At 44.6% G+C, this 18976-nt stretch overlaps 1 protein-coding gene across 1 annotated transcript in view; it reads right to left on the minus strand.

The window, feature by feature from the left end:
- The window catches only part of GALNT6 (polypeptide N-acetylgalactosaminyltransferase 6), an 88955-nt gene that overhangs the window by 31948 nt on the left and 38031 nt on the right, over positions 1–18976 (minus strand). The window contains exons 3-4 of the mRNA XM_069758636.1: positions 7067–7239; positions 758–907 (exon numbers count right to left, since the gene is read on the minus strand). Of these exons, the coding sequence (XP_069614737.1) occupies positions 758–907; positions 7067–7239 (323 nt within the window). The remainder of the gene's footprint in view (positions 1–757; positions 908–7066; positions 7240–18976) is intronic.

Below are 18976 nucleotides of genomic sequence, written 5' to 3' on the forward strand. Positions count from 1 at the left end.
CAGCTGTCAGCTTCAACAAGGCTGGTTATCAAGAATAGAGGGGTCCCCATGCTGTTTTTATAAATTATATATGGGTTTATATGGGTTCACCCATCTCTAATTACAATAAATGGATTAAAATCAATTTAAATTTAGTTTTTTGCCCAATTTTTTGGTGATGTTGCAATTTCGTATGGACGGCTTTTATGTTTTTCTAGCTGAAGGTGATATAGATAATAGAAGAGAAAAAGAGGAATAATACTGCAGTTCATCCTTAGGACGCAAACAATTTTAATTTTTTCCCTCTTTCAGGAATCATATTTGTTCATCGACATAGCAATTTGATATGAAGGCTTGTTTTTGAGCAAAAGTAATTGTAATTTGGAATGATCCGTTGCATTTTACTATATGCTGTACTGATGTACTGAAAAATGGGAAAAGAAATGACTAAAAATAGAGTAAAGTGGTAGAAACTCCCCACCTCCCTCCCCAATTCCACTATTGTTTTGTTTCATTTTTGTGGTTTTTATTGTATGATAAATATCAGACATGATTCTTTGGGTCAGCATGATTACATCAATTCCCAAATGTTACGTAAGGGGTTGTGTTTAGTAATTGACAGTGGCAGTTAAATTGGTAAACAGCAGAGATCAGAGTTAGCTCCAATCACTGCTGTTAGGCGCAGAAGCAGGCGGTATAACACAGCCGGCACTTGCCCTGTGTGGAGTGGGTTCAGCCTGACCATTATAAGTAATGTAGCAGATATAATTTGACTTACAATGGGCATCCAAGAAGGTCAGCACCTCCCCAGTAGCAACACTGGCGCCCAGCAATCGTGCGGTGATTAAGCCTTTCCTCTCCTGCTGTCGCACAACTTTTACAATCTGTAGAGACCTTACATAGATGTCCAACTCCTCCTTCAGATAATCTGTAGATGGAAAGACGTTAAATAGGTTATATACAGGTCTTCAAATCAAACATCTAAGCTTCTCACGGACTATGAGCAAAGTCCAAGTGAACTCTATAAAGAAGATGCATATATTTTAGAACAATATGAATAATATTCTAAGTATGGTAAATTTCCAATATTGTATCATTTCCAAATCTCACAGCATAAAAAAAAAAAGGTATGAAAATTGCCTTCAGCATTATCTTGCCGTCAACGAAGTTTACAAATTTAAAGTATTATATAAAATTAAATCCATCTGGAAACAGAAATGACTTTCCGTTCATTATGTTCTACGGGGAAGCAAAATTAGAAAATGAAATCTTTTGTCACCAACTAATTCTGGAAATAGGATAGCTTTAATCATCTCAGGTACACTGGCTGCTAGATAAACCGCACTTGTCAGAGAGGCCCTGGCAGACCTAGAGGAGTCATTCACTTCATTACAAATGTGAGATAACCAGATCGTTCATGGAGTTCCTGGTGATAAAATTATACTAAAGTAGTAGCAATAATCAATTTCTAGGATAAATTACATTTTGCAAGTTATGCTGCATATATGCTGCCTCACTGCACAATTAATGTGAACGATCGTTCCTAGTAATGCTCTTTTTTTTCCTTTTTCTTTTTTTTCCACAATATTCTTGCAGTGTAAACAGGTTGCCGATCATCCAACGAATAAACAAAGCACTCTTTCGTTGGGTGAAAAGATCTTTTGGTTTGCCAAAAACATAATTTTCAGCAGCACATGTAAAAAGGACCTGCACTGGTGAGAACAATGGCAGCCTATGCGCACAGAACAGTCCAATACTCATCATTCAGTACGCATATGCAGTGAAGTTTGCCTATTAAATACAGGTCGAACATGGTACTGGTCGGAAGTTGTTTAATTTTATCTGCACATAGACTGATGGACAAGGCTGTTAATTGACTGCTGATTGGCCTGCATGTAGCCAATCAGCATTATTTTTTATGGCCTGTTTAAACAGGCCAACCACAATACCATCCATGTTAACCTTTTCACCCCTGGGACACTTTCCCGGTTTTCGTTTTTTCCGCCCCTTCCAAGAGCCATAACTTTATTTTTCCGTCAATATAGCCATATGAGGGCTTGTTTTTTGTGAGAAGAGTTGGACTTTTGAATGCCACCATTGATTGTACCACAGTGTACTGGAAAACAATTCCAAGAATGGCAAAACTGCAAAAAAAAAAAAAAAAGTGCATTTCTACAATTTTAAAAAAAAGTTTAACACTAGCTGAAGAGCCCGGCGTTGCCCGGGCATAGTAACTAAGTGCTGTCCTGCTCTCTCCCTCCACAGCCCCGTTGTCTCCCTCCGCCGTCCCGTTCTATCCCTCCGCAGCCCCGCTCTCCATCAGTCCTACTCTCCCCTCCACAGCCCCGCTCTCCACACGCCGTCTGGCTCTATCCCTCCTCAGCCCCGCTCTCCATCCATATCCCGCACTCTCCCTTGCAGATCCACTACCACCCACCTTTGAATTTCTCTACTGTGGTGAAGCAATTTCCTTTATCTGGTGATTGAAATAAATCCTTATTTTGCAAATTATATGAGACTCTGAGTGCGACTGTTTATCCTCTGGATTACAGTCAGTAGAAATATATATATATATATATATATATATATATATATATATATATATATATACACATATACATACATACATACTCGCACAGCAGTAGCTCCTTTAAAGACCCTTTAATGTGAAAACTACGTGCAGAGTATTTTATGTTTTCAGGATGATGTATTGCTGAGAATAATAATTTTTCACCTAGCTTAAGTCAACTGGAGTATGAGGCGGTCTTTTTACCTGTGTTCGATATACTGTTGAGCCATCATGCTGTGTGTATAGGGAATGTGGGGCCATCATGAAGTGTTGGGAGCAAATGGTGAGAGGCCATTATACTGTGTGGATGACCTCCATACGGTGTCATAAGACTGTAGGGGCCTCCGTGTGTGGAGAAGCTTAGTGGGAATCATACTGTGCCTGTAAAATAATTCATTTTGGGGTTATCATAGTGTGTTTAGGGGAGCATATTTAATGGGGGAGCAGCTAAAGGGTTATTGTAGTGGTTGAAAACACAGAGTGGCTTCATTAGCGGCAAAACTAAAAGTATCATAAAATGTCCTTCTCTTTTTCTTTGACACTGGCTGTGACATTACCTAAGGCTACTTTCACACTAGCGTCGGTACGGGGCCGTCGCCATGCGTCAACCCGACGTACCGACACAAACTGCGAAAAAAAATGAACAACGGGGGCAGCGAATGCAGTTCTACAACGCATCCGCTGCCCCATTGTAAGGTCCGGGGAGGAGGGGGAGGAGTTCTGGCTGCGCATGCGCAGTCGGAAATGGCGGACATGACGCACAAAAAAAAGTAACATGCAACTTTTTTTGTGCCGACGGTCCGCCAAAACGACAGATGCGTCGTGTAACGTACGTCGCAATGCGTTGTTTTGGAGAAAAAACGCATCCTACAAAGTTGCCCGCAGGATGCGTTTTTTCTCCAAAACGACGCATTGCGACGTACGTCACACGACGCTAGTGTGAAAGTAGCCTAAGCCACCAATTTTTTTTTTCTGGGAAGTGGGGGGTAGAGAGTGGAGGTGGGATTTAGAACTTCTGCTATGGGGCCCCATAATTTCTATGTACACCTCTGCAACTAGTCAACAAGCTGACTAAATGTATAGTAGTTGGTGATGGCCAACAATCAAAATCACTCATCTCACATAGATATCAGTACTGGTAAGAGGAGAGCAGGAGTCTAATTGCCTAATACACAAATCTTTTTTTTGGTACAGTGAAATATTTTTATTCAACAGACCCGAATTTAAAGCTATTATAGATGAACAAATCTATTTGATGTGAATTGAGCTTTAGTTAAATTATTTGACATTGGGAAGTCCTGGAAAAATGAACAATTTGTGACTCGCGCAAATTTTCTTCCAAAAAATGCAAACCACCATTTTACACATTGCGGAAGATTGCATCAGCCACAAAAGTCTGATATGACCTCAGGGGGTGATCTTCCCCATAATGCCTTGTAGCCATCACATCACACGGTATAGAGCAACCAATCAGGAGTTACTATTGTCATCTGTATAAAAGCCTAAGCAGTGAAAGCAGCAGCTTGTTTAGGGCAATTGTGAAGAGTACATCACAGCTCTTCAATACAATACAAATAACTGCAACAATGAAGTTGAGTAGTAGTAGTAGTGTGTGAATAAAGGTACCTTCACACTGAGCGACTTTAGAATGATAACGATAGCGATCCGTGACGTTGCAGCGTCCTGGATAGCGATATCGTTGTGTTTGACACGCAGCAGCGATCAGGATCCTGCTGTGAGATCACTGGTCGGAGCTAGAAGGCCAGAACTTTATTTCGTCGAGGGATCATCCGCTGACATCGCTGAATCGGCGTGTGTGACGCCGATTCAGCGATGTCTTCACTTGTAACCAGGGTAAACATCGGGTTACTAAGCGCAGGGCCGCGCTTAGTAACCCGATGTTTACCCTGGTTACCATTGTAAATGTAAAAAAAAAACAAACACTACATACATACATTCTGGTGTCTGTCGCGTCTGTTATGATCTGGTGGCCTTGGAGCAGCATGAGACGTGCTCTGGAGAAGGTGGTCCCTGTACTGACCGCAAACCCTGAACTAGCAGCGCAACTAGAAGCAGCCGTGGGGGGTACCTAACGCTCCCTAGACCCCTCGACACAGCCTAAGAAATAACTACCCCTAAAGACAGAAACAGGAAACCTATCTTGCCTCAGAGAAAATCCCCAAAGGACAGACAGCCCCCCACAAATATTGACTGTGAGAGGAGAGGGAAATAACATACGCAGACATGAAATCAGGATTTAGCATAGGAGGCCATACTAGCTAAAAAGAAAGGATAGAACAGAGTACTATGCGGTCAGTATTAAAACACTAGAAAATATCCACCACAGAAAATACAAAACACCACATCTGACTAAAGACATGGAGGGTATATCTGCATCTCCAGAGACACAGCTAGGCTGCAAAAAATCCTTCACAACAAGCTGGACAAGACCAAACATGAAAAATGCACAGAATTAGAAGGTCCACAGCAGGTGGACAGCAAAAACAAAGCCAGGACTTATCTTTGAAGAAAAGCACAGCGAACAGGAGAGACCAGAAGGGATGTGAATCCTCCATAAACAATGGACAACTGGCACTGACTAAAGGATCAAGCAAGGCTATATAGCCCAGCCCAAATTGCAAAAAATAGATACACCTGATAAATGCTGTGATCCAACTACCGCAGCACTACCACTCATAACCACCGGAGGGAGCCCAAGAGCAGAATTCACAACACGCGTCCCCTCGCTGTCAGCTTCCCGCACGGTGTCAGCGCCGGCCGGCCGTAAAGCAGAGCACAGCGGTGACTGTTATGTTTGCTAATGACAGGTGTTATGAAGGCAATCCAGAAACACAGTGTGCTTAGCGATCAGAGCGCACACAGTGATCTGACAAATACCCAAAAATACAAGAACGAGCTCTGAGACGTGGAAACTCTGTAGACTGCACACCTGATCCTATCCTAAACACAACTAAAAGCGGCTGTGGATTGCGCCTAACAACTACCTAGGCAACTCGGCACAGCCTAAGAAACTAGCTAGCCTGAAGATAGAAAAATAGGCCTGACTTGCCCCAGAGAAATTCCCCAAAGGAAAAGGCAGCCCCCCACATATAATGACTGTGAGTAAGATGAAAAGACAAAACGTAGGGATGAAATAGATTCAGCAAAGTGGGGCCCGATATTCTAGGACAGAGCGAGGACAGTAAAGCGAACTTTGCAGTCTACAAAAAACCCTAAAGCAAAACCACGCAAAGGGGGCAAAAAAAACCCACCGTGCCGAACTAATGGCACGGCGGTACACCCTTTGCGTCTCAGAGCTTCCAGCAAAACAAAAGACAAGCTGGACAGAAAAAAAGCAACAAAAAAGCAAAAAGCACTTAGCTATACAGAGCAGCAGGTCACAGGAACAATCAGGAGAAGCTCAGATCCAACACTGAAACATTGACAAGGAGCAAGGATAGCAGCATCAGGCGGAGTTAAGTAATGAAGCAGTTAACGAGCTCACCAGAACACCTGAGGGAGAAAGCTCAGAAGCTGCAGTACCACTTGTGACCACAGGAGTGAATTCAGCCACAGAATTCACAACAGGTGACGTCACCGCTCTGCTTTACGGCCGGCGCTTACACAGTGCAGGGAAGGTGACGGCGAGGGACGCGACAGACACCGGAATGTAAGTATGTAGTGTTTGGTTTTTTTTACATTTACAATGGTAACCAGGGTAAACATCGGGTTACTAAGCGCGGCCCTGCTCTTAGTAACCCGATGTTTACCCTGGTTACCAGGGGACTTCGGCATCGTTGGTCGCTGGAGAGCTGTCTGTGTGACAGCTCTCCAGCGACCACATGACGAAAGAGTGACACTGCAGCGATCGGCATCCAGCAGCACTGACAGTGTGATTAATTAGCGATGTGGTATAGCTGGCATCTGCCCTGCTGAATTTGAATGGTCCTATTTTTAAAAATTATTAATGCACTAAAAGCAAGACAGCACAATAGTTTTTACAAAAGAAAAAAAATCAAACCCATGTCAGATGGTGTGCTTGCCGGTCAAAAGGTGACTAAGGAATTTGTGCAATCGTTTTTGTGAATGGGTAAATAATCATTTTTTAAAAGCTAGAAAACAAAATTCCCTACAATCCAGAAATGTAACTACAACGGTGTACCTTACAAAATTTTACTCGCATGTGTGTTTTACATCTGTACACATCACACTAAAACAGCTCCCTGTTGCAGGAGCTGGCTTTTTGTGCATGTGCTTACCTAGCATTTATTATTTTGTCATTTATGCAGCAAAACAAATTACCGTAAAAAAATAAATAAATAATGCTGAACCTGGCAATTTCGAACTTCAAAAGACTCGATCATCTCCAATAACCATTTATAGTAATGGCCATGGAGGATTCTAACAAAATGGCAGACAGTGTTTAATATATCAATTTCATTGGATTCACACAAGAGAGTTCTGGGGTTACCCATAGCAGTGGTGACTAATCAGAGTGACATTAGTGACTTTACTTACCATCTGTACTAGCATCATCTACTAGAATGACCTCTTTCAGGAGAATGGCAGGCGATGAGTGTAACACACTGTACACTGTGCGGAGGAGGGTCGACCAGGCCTCATTATGAAATACTATAATGACACTGGTGGTTGGAAGTGGAGGACAGCGCTTGAATTTTTGTTCAATACACCTGAAATAGAAAAGGTGAAAAATATGAATTTACTAGAGAGAAATTACTTAAATAAGCTGATCCATCTCATAACTGCATCGTTAACATAGGACATTGCTCACAGCTCCCAAAACGAAGGGGTTGTACTGTCCTCGGTGGGGCGGCCACACTGCACAGACTGGTTCTTCGCTTTTCAACACCAGGGTGAATGATTCTTTTACAGGCCACATACCTCAATCCCAACTTCAAACAAGGGAAATGTTCCACATGAGAGCTCAGGTTTTCCTGCTGCCTTCGACAGAAACAATGATGCTCCTTTTATTCCGCCTGCTGACCAGCCATGGAGACAGCTGTTACAGTTTTGAGATTTTTTTTTCCAGTTTTCCAAAAGGGAAATTGTTAAAGAAGGGGTGACTTCCCCACGTCAATTTAAATTGGTTTAGACCCTTTATTCTCTCATTTACTTTATTGAAAAGCATTCTTGCGCCGGCAGGGATCTTACTTTTTGCCTCCATTGTCGCAGACACACCTGCCAAGGCAAGGACAGACACCCGCTGTGGAATATGAGCTTTCTCAAATCTTTCAGTTACTGGAGAAAAAGCTCCCACAGATACAGCAATTGTTAAATGAAGCCTGATGACCCACTGTAGCATGTAAAAGTGCAGTTATAAGATCCAAAAGAATACCCGGTGGCTAGTTCACAGAGTGCATTTACAGAAAATTGTGATGTCAGGCTGTAGTCAATGCATTCTTTTTTATACTCCAAACACAGCAGTCACAGTGCAAACAGCGAGGGGTTCAGTGCCATTCACAAGATGCTGAAAGTGGTACTGTACTCACTCCAAACTGCAGTTATACACTGTAATAAAGCCAGTCCCAATTCATCATGAGACTTCTACACCTCTCAAAAATGGTGGAGGATAAGTGTGCGGGAGAAGGGTACGCGAGTGTCTGTCTGTGGGTGGGTGTGTGCGTGCGTGCGTGCGTGTACCCATGCGACGAACAGCCCATAGTGATTGCACTTAGTGTGGTCTGATAGGACTACTACTCCCATCTGACTATGTCTGCTGTCACATATAACAAGAGACCGCATGAGCGGATGATGGGAGAGTAGTCTCCCATACAGACATATTCACATACAAAGTACATACTCGCCAAACACCTAATCCCTGACGCCCATGTCTCCTGCAAGCAATCAAAAATAATAGTGATGAGCGAATATACTCGTTACTCGAGAGTTTCCGTGCACACTCGGGTGTCCTCTGAGTATTTTTTTAGTGCTCGGAGATTTAGTTTTCTCTGCCGCAGCTGAATGATTTACTAAGAACATGTGGTGGGTTGCCTGGTTGCTAGGGAACCCCCACATGTACAGTGGGGCAAAAAAGTATTTAGTCAGTCAGCAATAGTGCAAGTTCCACCAGTTAAAAAGATGAGAGGCGTCTGTAATTTACATCATAGGTAGACCTCAACTATGGGAGACAAACTGAGAAAAAAAGATCCAGAAAATCATATTGTCTGTATTTTTAACATTTTTTTTTTGCATATTATGGTGGAAAATAAGTATTTGGTCAGAAACAAAATCAAGATTTCTGGCTCTCACAGACCTGTAACTTCTTCTTTAAGAGTCTACTCTTTCCTCCACTCATTACCTGTAGTAATGGCACCTGTTTAAACTTGTTATCAGTATAAAAAGACACCTGTGCACACCCTCAAACAGTCTGACTCCAAACTCCACTATGGTGAAGACCAAAGAGCTGTCAAAGGACACCAGAAACAAAATTGTAGCCCTGCACCAGGCTGGGAAGACTGAATCTGCAATAGCCAACCAGCTTGGAGTGAAGAAATCAACAGTGGGAGCAATAATTAGAAAATGGAAGACATACAAGACCACTGATAATCTCCCTCGATCTGGGGCTCCACGCAAAATCCCACCCCGTGGGGTCAGAATGATCACAAGAACGGTGAGCAAAAATCCCAGAACCACGCGGGTGGACCTAGTGAATGAACTGCAGAGAGCTGGGACCAATGTAACAAGGCCTACCATAAGTAACACACTACGCCACCATGGACTCAGATCCTTCAGTGCCAGACGTGTCCCACTGCTTAAGCCAGTACATGTCCGGGCCCGTCTGAAGTTTGCTAGAGAGCATTTGGATGATCCAGAGGAGTTTTGGGAGAATGTCCTATGGTCTGATGAAACCAAACTGGAACTGTTTGGTAGAAACACAACTTGTCGTGTTTGGAGGAAAAAGAATACTGAGTTGCATCCATCAAACACCATACCTACTGTAAAGCATGGTGGTGGAAACATCATGCTTTGGGGCTGTTTCTCTGCAAAGGGGCCAGGACGACTGATCCGGGTACATGAAAGAATGAATGGGGCCATGTATCGTGAGATTTTGAGTGCAAACCTCCTTCCATCAGCAAGGGCATTGAAGATGAAACGTGGCTGGGTCTTTCAATATGACAATGATCCAAAGCACACCGCCAGGGCAACGAAGGAGTGGCTTTGTAAGAAGCATTTCAAGGTCCTGGAGTGGCCTAGCCAGTCTCCAGATCTCAACCCTATAGAAAACCTTTGGAGGGAGTTGAAAGTCTGTGTTGCCAAGTGAAAAGCCAAAAACATCACTGCTCTAGAGGAGATCTGCATGGAGGAATGGGCCAACATACCAACAACAGTGTGTGGCAACCTTGTGAAGACTTACAGAAAACGTTTGACCTCTGTCATTGCCAACAAAGGATATATTACAAAGTATTGAGATGAAATTTTGTTTCTGACCAAATACTTATTTTCCACCATAATATGCAAATAAAATGATAAAAAAACAGACAATGTGATTTTCTGGATTTTTTTTTCTCAGTTTGTCTCCCATAGTTGAGGTCTACCTATGATGTAAATTACAGACGCCTCTCATCTTTTTAAGTGGTGGAACTTGCACTATTGCTGACTGACTAAATACTTTTTTGCCCCACTGTACTTATGCTGGCTAACAGATGTAAATCATTCAGCTGCAGCGAAGAAAACGAAATCTCCGAGCACTAAAAAAATACTCGGAGGACACAGGAGCGTACTCGGGAAATCTCGAGTAATGACTATATTGGCTCATCACTGTTATGACCTGGTGGTGAGGACAATAATGGACCTGGTGGTTAAGAGCACACGGAATGACCTGATAGTTACTAATAATACAGTACAAGCTCTGAGACGTGGGAACTCTGCTGACCGCAATCCCTAATCCTGTCACACACACTAGAAATAGCCGTGGATTGCTCCTAACGCTCCCTATGCAACTCGACACAGCCTAAGGAACTAGCTAGCCCTAAAGATAGAAAAATAAAGCCTACCTTGCCTCAGAGAAATTCCCCAAAGGAACAGGCAGCCCCCCACATATAATGACTGAGTTAAGATGAAAATTACAAACACAGAGATGAAATAGATTTAGCAAAGTGAGGCCCGACTTACTGAACAGAGAGGATAGGAAATGTAACTTTGCGGTCAGCACAAAAAACTACAAAAAGACCACGCAGAGGGCGCAAAAAGACCCTCCGCACCGACTCACGGTGCGGAGGCGCTCCCTCTGCGTCCCAGAGCTTCCAGCAAGCAAGACAAAAATCAAAATAGCAAGCTGGACAGAAAAAATAGCAAACCGAGAAAAACAAGCAGGAACTTAGCTTCTGCTGGGAAGACAGGTCACAAGAACGATCCAGGAGCGAACTAGACCAATACTGGAACATTGACAGGTGGCATGGAGCAAAGATCTAAGTGGAGTTAAATAGAGCAGCCAGCTAACGAATTAACCTCGTCACCTGTGGAAGGAACCTCAGAAGCCGCAGCCCTACTCACAAGCACCAGAGGAAGCCCATGGACAGAACCAGCCGAAGTACCATTCATGACCACAGGAGGGAGCTTAACAACAGAATTCACAACACATCACTAATAATAAACCAACATGTACTCCCTGTCCGCCGTAGTCCATTTAATAACGTGTCCCACGACGATCTCACGTGTAGAACAGTCACATCGGGAGGTGTGACCGCTCTACCCGGCCGCCGGCGATACACGGACAAGTGGTAATCACTCCCGCAGTGTATCACTGCACTGCTGTGAGAGCTCACTGGAGTTCATCAGCTCAATACGCTAACTTGCGGCTCCGCTGCGTGGGAAAATTCACAAGCTGCATCTCGGCAGCTTCGTCCTCACCTTTCCCCTCTCCATAGACTTCAAAGGGGATCTGTAACCAGATCATATGTTTAGCCTCTAGAGATGGATTTATGGGGAATTTAGGTGAGGAGCAGTGGTCCATTGGTGGAAATAGAAGATTTTTTTCTCTAATAAGATTTTTAAGTTCTACCGAGCCACAAATCACCGATCTAGCATTCACTTCTCCAGCAGATAGTCAATTAAGGCCAGCAGCTAGGATAGCACTTTAAAGTTACCAAATAAACATAAAGCATATTCTGTTTTCTCATTAAGGCATCAAAAAGGACAACAACATTAAACTACTGAACTGAAGCTGAATAACAGTAGCACATATTAGCGGAATACAATTTTAGGTTTTGTTTTTTTTCTTTTGAAAAGAAAAAAAAAAGTGGCGAGAAACAAGCACTGGTGTAACTTTAATCATAGAAGAACATATTTGAGAATGCAGCAGCACTATTGATACATAACCGCACAATTCTTGCGCATCTGTTTTATGTGGTATAATATTACAGTCTTTCTCAACAGAAACCATAAAAACATACAGACACACAAAAGGCAGGAACAAAACCTGTGGTCATAAATAACCATCATTGTTCATCAGCAGTCGTCAGGTTCTGATGTGGGCAAACCGTTTTATAGCAATTTACGGAAACTGAATCCTAAAATAATTGGAAATTCATTTATGTGATGTTAACACAAATTTAAAGAATGTCTGCAATACAAAGTGACTGTTCAAACGCATCACAGATGCTCGCTGGACCCTTAGCATGGCCAACGATTTAGTGCACCTTCCCACCTACTTCTTTTTCATCCATCTCTGTCCTCTTCTTCCTTGATTGCCAGCTCTGGCTTTACAGGTGCCAGAGAAGGGATGACATACGGTAAGTGGAAACAAGTAGGTTGGAATCTGCTCTGAACTGCTGCGCCACGACAACACTTAAAACATCATTGTACACTCCCCATACTAGACATTGTCTATTGAGACTATCACAAAGGGTGAAATTATGGCCATTAATAGAATTGTATACTGTGTACCTGAGCCTCATCACTATTTGTAGATTACATAGAACTGACAGGTAGTGTAAAAGGGAAGACTGGGCTGCCAGAGCTGCTGAGGCGCTGAGTCCGGAACTGCTGAGGCCGAACCTCCTGCTCCTGGGGGGGAATGAGATTGCAGCCAGAGCGAGCCAGTAATCAGGGTGAAAGGGGCATGGCCAGTCAGTGTGAGGTAAAATGGGTTGCGTGGCAACGGAAGTGGTCTTCCCACCAGAAAGCTGATGAGGTATAGACCGCAAACGCTGAGAGGGAAGCGACAGGCCGCGTCGTGAAGAGAAAGGGCGGCATAGTGAGGAAGTCGCTGAAACCGGTGGGTGCGCAGGGGAGCGTGCGATCGACGGAGCATCGCAGTACAGACGTCCAGGTGTCGGCCGATATCCAGAGAGGCGCACACCGGGTAAAACATTGCAGCGCAGCCCTGCAGGTCACAGAGGAGGCTTAAGGAGACCTGCGCCAAGAGGAATCTTGTGGGGGAGCTCTACTCTCTTACTCCACAAGGGGCTCAGTGGGTAGAACCGGAGACCACCCGCTGCCGCCAGAAAAAGGACCGTGTGCTAGGCGAGGACGCCAGCAGACATTATACCGAACACCGCTGGCATTCTGCTATCCACGGGGTCTTCAGAGAGCGACAGGCCACGGAGTCACCATAATTGGAACCGTTAACAAGAGACTGTTTAGCTAACCAACGTCTATTCAGTTTTACCTTTGTACTCTTTGTTTACCCAACTATCTCCCTATGAGGAGTTTTCCCACTGTTAAATAATTAAATATCTAGTTATATGGGATGCAGCATTTGTGTTACTGCATTCTAGTGCCTTCTTATTACAGTAGCATAATGAAGTGTCCCAATAATGGGGTAAGAGTGGTGAGGGAGGAGGTAGGGGAACCAGGTGTTTCTAACTGTCACAAACAACTTATATGATCATCTGTTCACATCTTGTGGTTTAAATTAACATAAAATATTCCATCAGGTTCAGTAATTGCTTCACCATTTTTTGATATTCAAAACAGCAGAAGCTGAAAAAAATGTACAAAGCCTCAGATGTAGATGAGAACACAGCCTAAATTGTAGGTCATCTTTAAAAGGGTTGTTCAGGTCAAAAGAAATATTTCCCCAGGAACTTGGAGTTTCAAAAATTGACAAAGTGACACTCACCCACTGGCACACACTTGGATCCAGCACAGGCCGCTTCTAGGTTTGCGTTGACACATGAAAAGATGTTACTTTTCCACCACGAACCGGACTGCTGCGCCCAACGATTGGCTGCAGCAGTCAAGTGACTTGAGCAATGAATGCATCATCAGAAAAACAGCCAATCACACACTGTTAGTCGCCTGACCTCTACAGTAGGCCTGCTCGTGGTAAAAAAGGGACGTCTCCTCTTCCTGTGTCAGCGCAGACCATTGAGCAGCTTGCAGTGAATCCAAGAGGGTAGGCAAGAAACAATTAAAGGGGTATCCAGGAGTGTATAAAAAGCAAAAAATGTATGTAAGCACTAACAAGCAAGTAATTGCAGCTTACCTGCCTGCTGTGCACAGTGCGGGTCTCACCCGGCATAGAGCGGTCACACACCACTCCTGCCAGGAATTCAGCTGCCTTGGCTGATACGGCGGGGCGGGACTTCCATCGTCATTCTGACTGACAGTTGGCTCCACCAGTTAGGCAGCAGGGATCTGGCGGTCAAGCAGGAAGTCCCACCCCATCACCATAGCTGAGCAGAAAAGAAGCCCATGCTCTGCATCCCCGGCAGGAGCGGTCTGTTACTGATCAGTGCCGGGGAAGAATGCCGCCGGACACAACTGGCAGGTACGTTGCACTTTCCTGCCTGTTAGTATATTTGAATGGATGAGACTCACCCAATCTGCGGAAGAAACAAGTGCATGCTGCAATATTTTTTGCATCCAGATTTATATTGCAAAAAGAAACCCAATGGATCTTTGGGCTCAAAACTATGCATCCCACAGGGCTTAATGATCAGCTGTCTTTTTCTTCTTTTATTCAATATGGCACATTAAGGAATCCATTAAGGGACAGCCGCCGTTGAGTGGTGGCGCCAGGGTGGAGGATCTTTAGGGTGCCAACCTCCGCTATAGGTAGGGATGAAGTTAGATCAAGCGTAATATTAGGGATTTTTTTGCCTTCTATGTTATCCTCCCCTTTCACCCCCCCCCCCCCCCCTTTCTCTTGATTTCCTCATCAGGAATAGAATTCTCTCTGTTCCTGGGAATCCGCTGTAATGCAATGCTGCTCACTTAGACGATATCACCTGTTTTTCTGCATGGCACTAAGCCTTATAGGAAATGAACAGTATCTATGATTTATCTATGTCTGTTGAATATTTGCCCTCCTTTTGGTGGTTCGCCTAAGAGGTAAATTTAATCCACCTACCATGATGATTGGTGTGGTTTTGCGTCCATCGTCTCCTTGGTAACCGCCAGGAGAAGAGCAATCTTCATAACTATGGGCACTTTTACCGGAAGTGACGCGTGCGTGTCAGCACAGATGACATGTGTTCCAGTAAACGGAAAGAAGAGCTCAATCCTGGACATGCGTTCCATTCACCGGAACCTAGCTACAAGCTTCCCCTGAAGGTGCGCATTTAAAAATGATAACAGCTACATGCAGCACCTCTAGCAGCCCCGCACAAAGATGCCTTATATGCAGCTCCCCTGATGAGTTTAAGGTGATGAGCGCGTCGGGTGGGGGGGGGGGGGGGGGTCGGCTGGGATTTCCACTGGATGCCAACCAGCGTCGGATTGGAGCACCTTGGGCCCACCAGAGAAAATCATTCTTGGGGCCCACTATGTAGCTACATAGAAATACATTCAAGACCATCAATTGTGCGGTAAAACACGCTAATATCAGGGCATAATATAAGGTAGTACATGTCTTAATTATGTAGCAGGGGTTGGGGTAGCCCCCTCATAGAATATAAAGTAGCCCTCCTCATAGAATATAATGTAGCCTCCCTCATGGAATAATGCAGCCCACCTCATAGGGTATAATAAAGCACCCCACAAAATATAATGCAACCCCCTCATAAGGTATAATGCAGCCCCCCATAGAATATAATGTAGCTCCCTCAGAGTGTAATGCAACCCCCCATAGAACATACTGTAGCCCCCTCATAGGGCATAATGCAGCTCCCCTGATATAGTATGATGTAGCTACCTGAGAGAATAATGCAGCCCCACATATAATATAATGCAGCCCTTCCAAAGAAAATAATGTAGCCCCCTCAGCGTATAATGCGAACCCCTCATAAGGCAGCCCCCCATAGAATATACTGTAGCCCCTCATAGGGCATAATGCAGCTCCCCTCATATAGTATCATGTAGCCCCCTCAGAGAATAATGCAGCCCCCACAGAATTATAATGTAGCCCCCTCATAGGGTATAATGCAACCCCCTCCACCATCATCATTTTTCTCCCCCTCCACCATTGTACTCATTACCACCTCCATCATTGCCTCCTTCCCCACCACCATTGTCCTTTCCACCACTACCATCTTTGTCCTTTACACCACAACCATCATTGCTTTCTTCCCCACCATCATAATTGCCTCCACCACCATCATTGCCTCCAGCACCATCTTCATTGCCCCCCCACCATCATCATCATCGCCTCCAACACCATCTTCATTGCCCCCACCACCATCTTCATTGCCCCCACCACCATCATCATCATTGCCCCCACCACCATCATCATCATTGCCCCCAGCACCATCATCATCATTGCCTCCAGCACCATCATCAATCATTGCCTCCAGCACCATCATCATCATTGCCTCCAGCACCATCATCATCATTGCCTCCAGCACCATCATCATCATTGCCTCCAGCACCATCATCATCATTGCCTCCAGCACCATCATCATTATTGCCTCCAGCACCATCATCATCGCCTCCAGCACCATCATCATTATTGCCTCCAGCACCATCATCATTGCCTCCAGCACCATCATCATTGCCTCCAGCACCATCATCATTGCCTCCAGCACCATCATCATTATTGCCTCCAGCACCATCATCATCGCCTCCAGCACCATCATCATCGCCTCCAGCACCATCATCATTATTGCCTCCAGCACCATCATCATTGCCTCCAGCACCATCATCATTGCCTCCAGCACCATCATCATTATTGCCTCCAGCACCATCATCATCATTGCCTCCAGCACCATCATCATTGCCTCCAGCACCATCATCATTGCCTCCAGCACCATCATCATCGCCTCCAGCACCATCATCATCGCCTCCAGCACCATCATCATTGCCTCCAGCACCATCATCTTCATCATTGCCTCCAGCACCATCATCTTCATCATTGCCTCCAGCACCATCATCTTCATCATTGCCTCCAGCACCATCATTATTGCCTCCAGCACCATCATCATCATTGCCTCCAGCACCATCATCATTTCTTCCAGCACCATCATCATTGCCCCACCACGTCATCATCATTGCCCCCACCACCGTCATCATTGCCTCCAGCACCATCATCATTGCGTCCCCCCCACATACACACACAGCTGCACACATGGAGGCAGAGACGCACACATGCAGGCACACTCGCGTGTGTGCGCGCACACACACACACACACACACAAACACACACACACACACACACACACACAGCACCCACTCACCTCTCCACACGTTCCCAGCAGCCGCAGCACATCCCGTCAACTTTCTGTCTGAAACAGCCGCGCTGAATGATGATGTCATCCAGCCGCGCTGATTCAGACAGGAAGTGCCGGGCAGGAAGGAGGACGGCATGGATCCCTGCAGCTCCGCTCTGGTCCCAAGCTGCAGGGATCGCAATCAAGGATCGCCACCCTTTAGGTGCCCACCTCCGGGGCCCCCCATTCAGCAGCAGCGGCGAGCAGTGTTAGCCTCAGCCTGCGGCTAACGCTGCGCGCCATTAAAGTGAAATGGTATTGACTCCTCTCCACGCCCATGGGGGCATGGGGAAGCGTGAATATTAATTTCTCTTTAGCATCGGGGACAGGCTCCTGTCCATCTGCTGCTCTCTGGCACCAGAAGGGCCCCCCTTGACTCAGGGGCCCCATAGCAGCTCGGTGTGCCGCTATTAGCGACACTCCACTGGCTGGGGGGCCCCTGGAGCAGTGGGGGCCCTAGGCACCTGCTTGCCAATATGCCAGCAGGTGTCAGTGCCTGTGCCCACTGGAGAATCCTCCGATTCTCCGGTGGGCCAGTCCGACCCTGATGCCAACTAAGGAACAATGCGGGAGGTCTGCGGGTACTTCCACTGGATGCCAACTAAGGAACAATGCGGTGACATTAACCCTATTATACCCGGTGAGAATGTTCTGTGTTCTACAATTTTGACTATAAAGAGTATGAGTCACTATCTGTAGGATTTATGGTTGTGAATTGATGGCTGGGACCTCTACTGTGTGTTAAATGGTAACTAGTTAATAATCTTACCAAACCCAATGAGAATGTCCCCTCGCTTGTCATTTTGACAAGAATTTAAGTCATTAAATGTAATTCTCAATCATTTCACTCAGCTGCAATTATTAGGGGGATACCAGTTGAGTAATGCTCTGGATGCCACTTTCTGTTGGTGTATTTGCAGTCTCCGATATAAGATTGCAGTGACATAGTATTGCCGGTTTTCACTGTATCCTCAGTCGAGGTCTGGAGTGGCATGTTCTGAAATCATACGTATGTACAATTCTGGCAAAAATTAAGAGACCACTGCAAAATGTTCAGTTTGTCTGATTTTTTTTCTTCATAGGGATATTGAGTAAAATGTAAAATGTTCTTTTATTCTATAAACTTCTGACAACATGTCTCTGAATTTCCAAGCAATAAACTTTTTTTTTCGGACAAAAAAAAAGGTCAAAATTTAAAAAACAAAACAGTGCTTTCAGACCTCAAATAATGCAAAGAAAACGAGTTCATAATCATTTAGAAACAACAATACTAATGTTTTAACTCAGGAAGAGTTCAGAAATCAATATATTGTGGAATAGCCATGATTTATAATCACAGCTTTCATGCGTCTTGGCATGCTTTCCACCAGTCTTTCACACTTCTTCTGGCACAAAAATGTAAGCAGTTCTTCTATGTTTGATGGCCTGTGACGATCCATCATCCTCCTGATTACATATCAGAGGTTGTCAATGGGGCTCTGGTCTGGAGATTGGGCTGCCCATGACAGGGTTTTGATGTGTTGGCCTCTTAATTTTGCCAGAGCTGTGTGTACATATGTGTGTGTATATATATATATATATATATATATATATATATATATATATATATATATATATATATATATATATATATATATATATATATATACACACACATACACACATATATACACATACACACTGTTGCACAGTAGTAGGAGAATTACTGTGAGCACCATAAAACCCATATATGGGGGAATAGCACAGGTCTCAACTATATACACAAATCGCTTGGTTTGCATATATTCAGCATAATGCTGATAGAGTACACAGCTAAAAG

Source organism: Ranitomeya imitator, chromosome 3, assembly GCF_032444005.1.
Source record: "Ranitomeya imitator isolate aRanImi1 chromosome 3, aRanImi1.pri, whole genome shotgun sequence".
Lineage (NCBI taxonomy): Eukaryota > Metazoa > Chordata > Amphibia > Anura > Dendrobatidae > Ranitomeya > Ranitomeya imitator.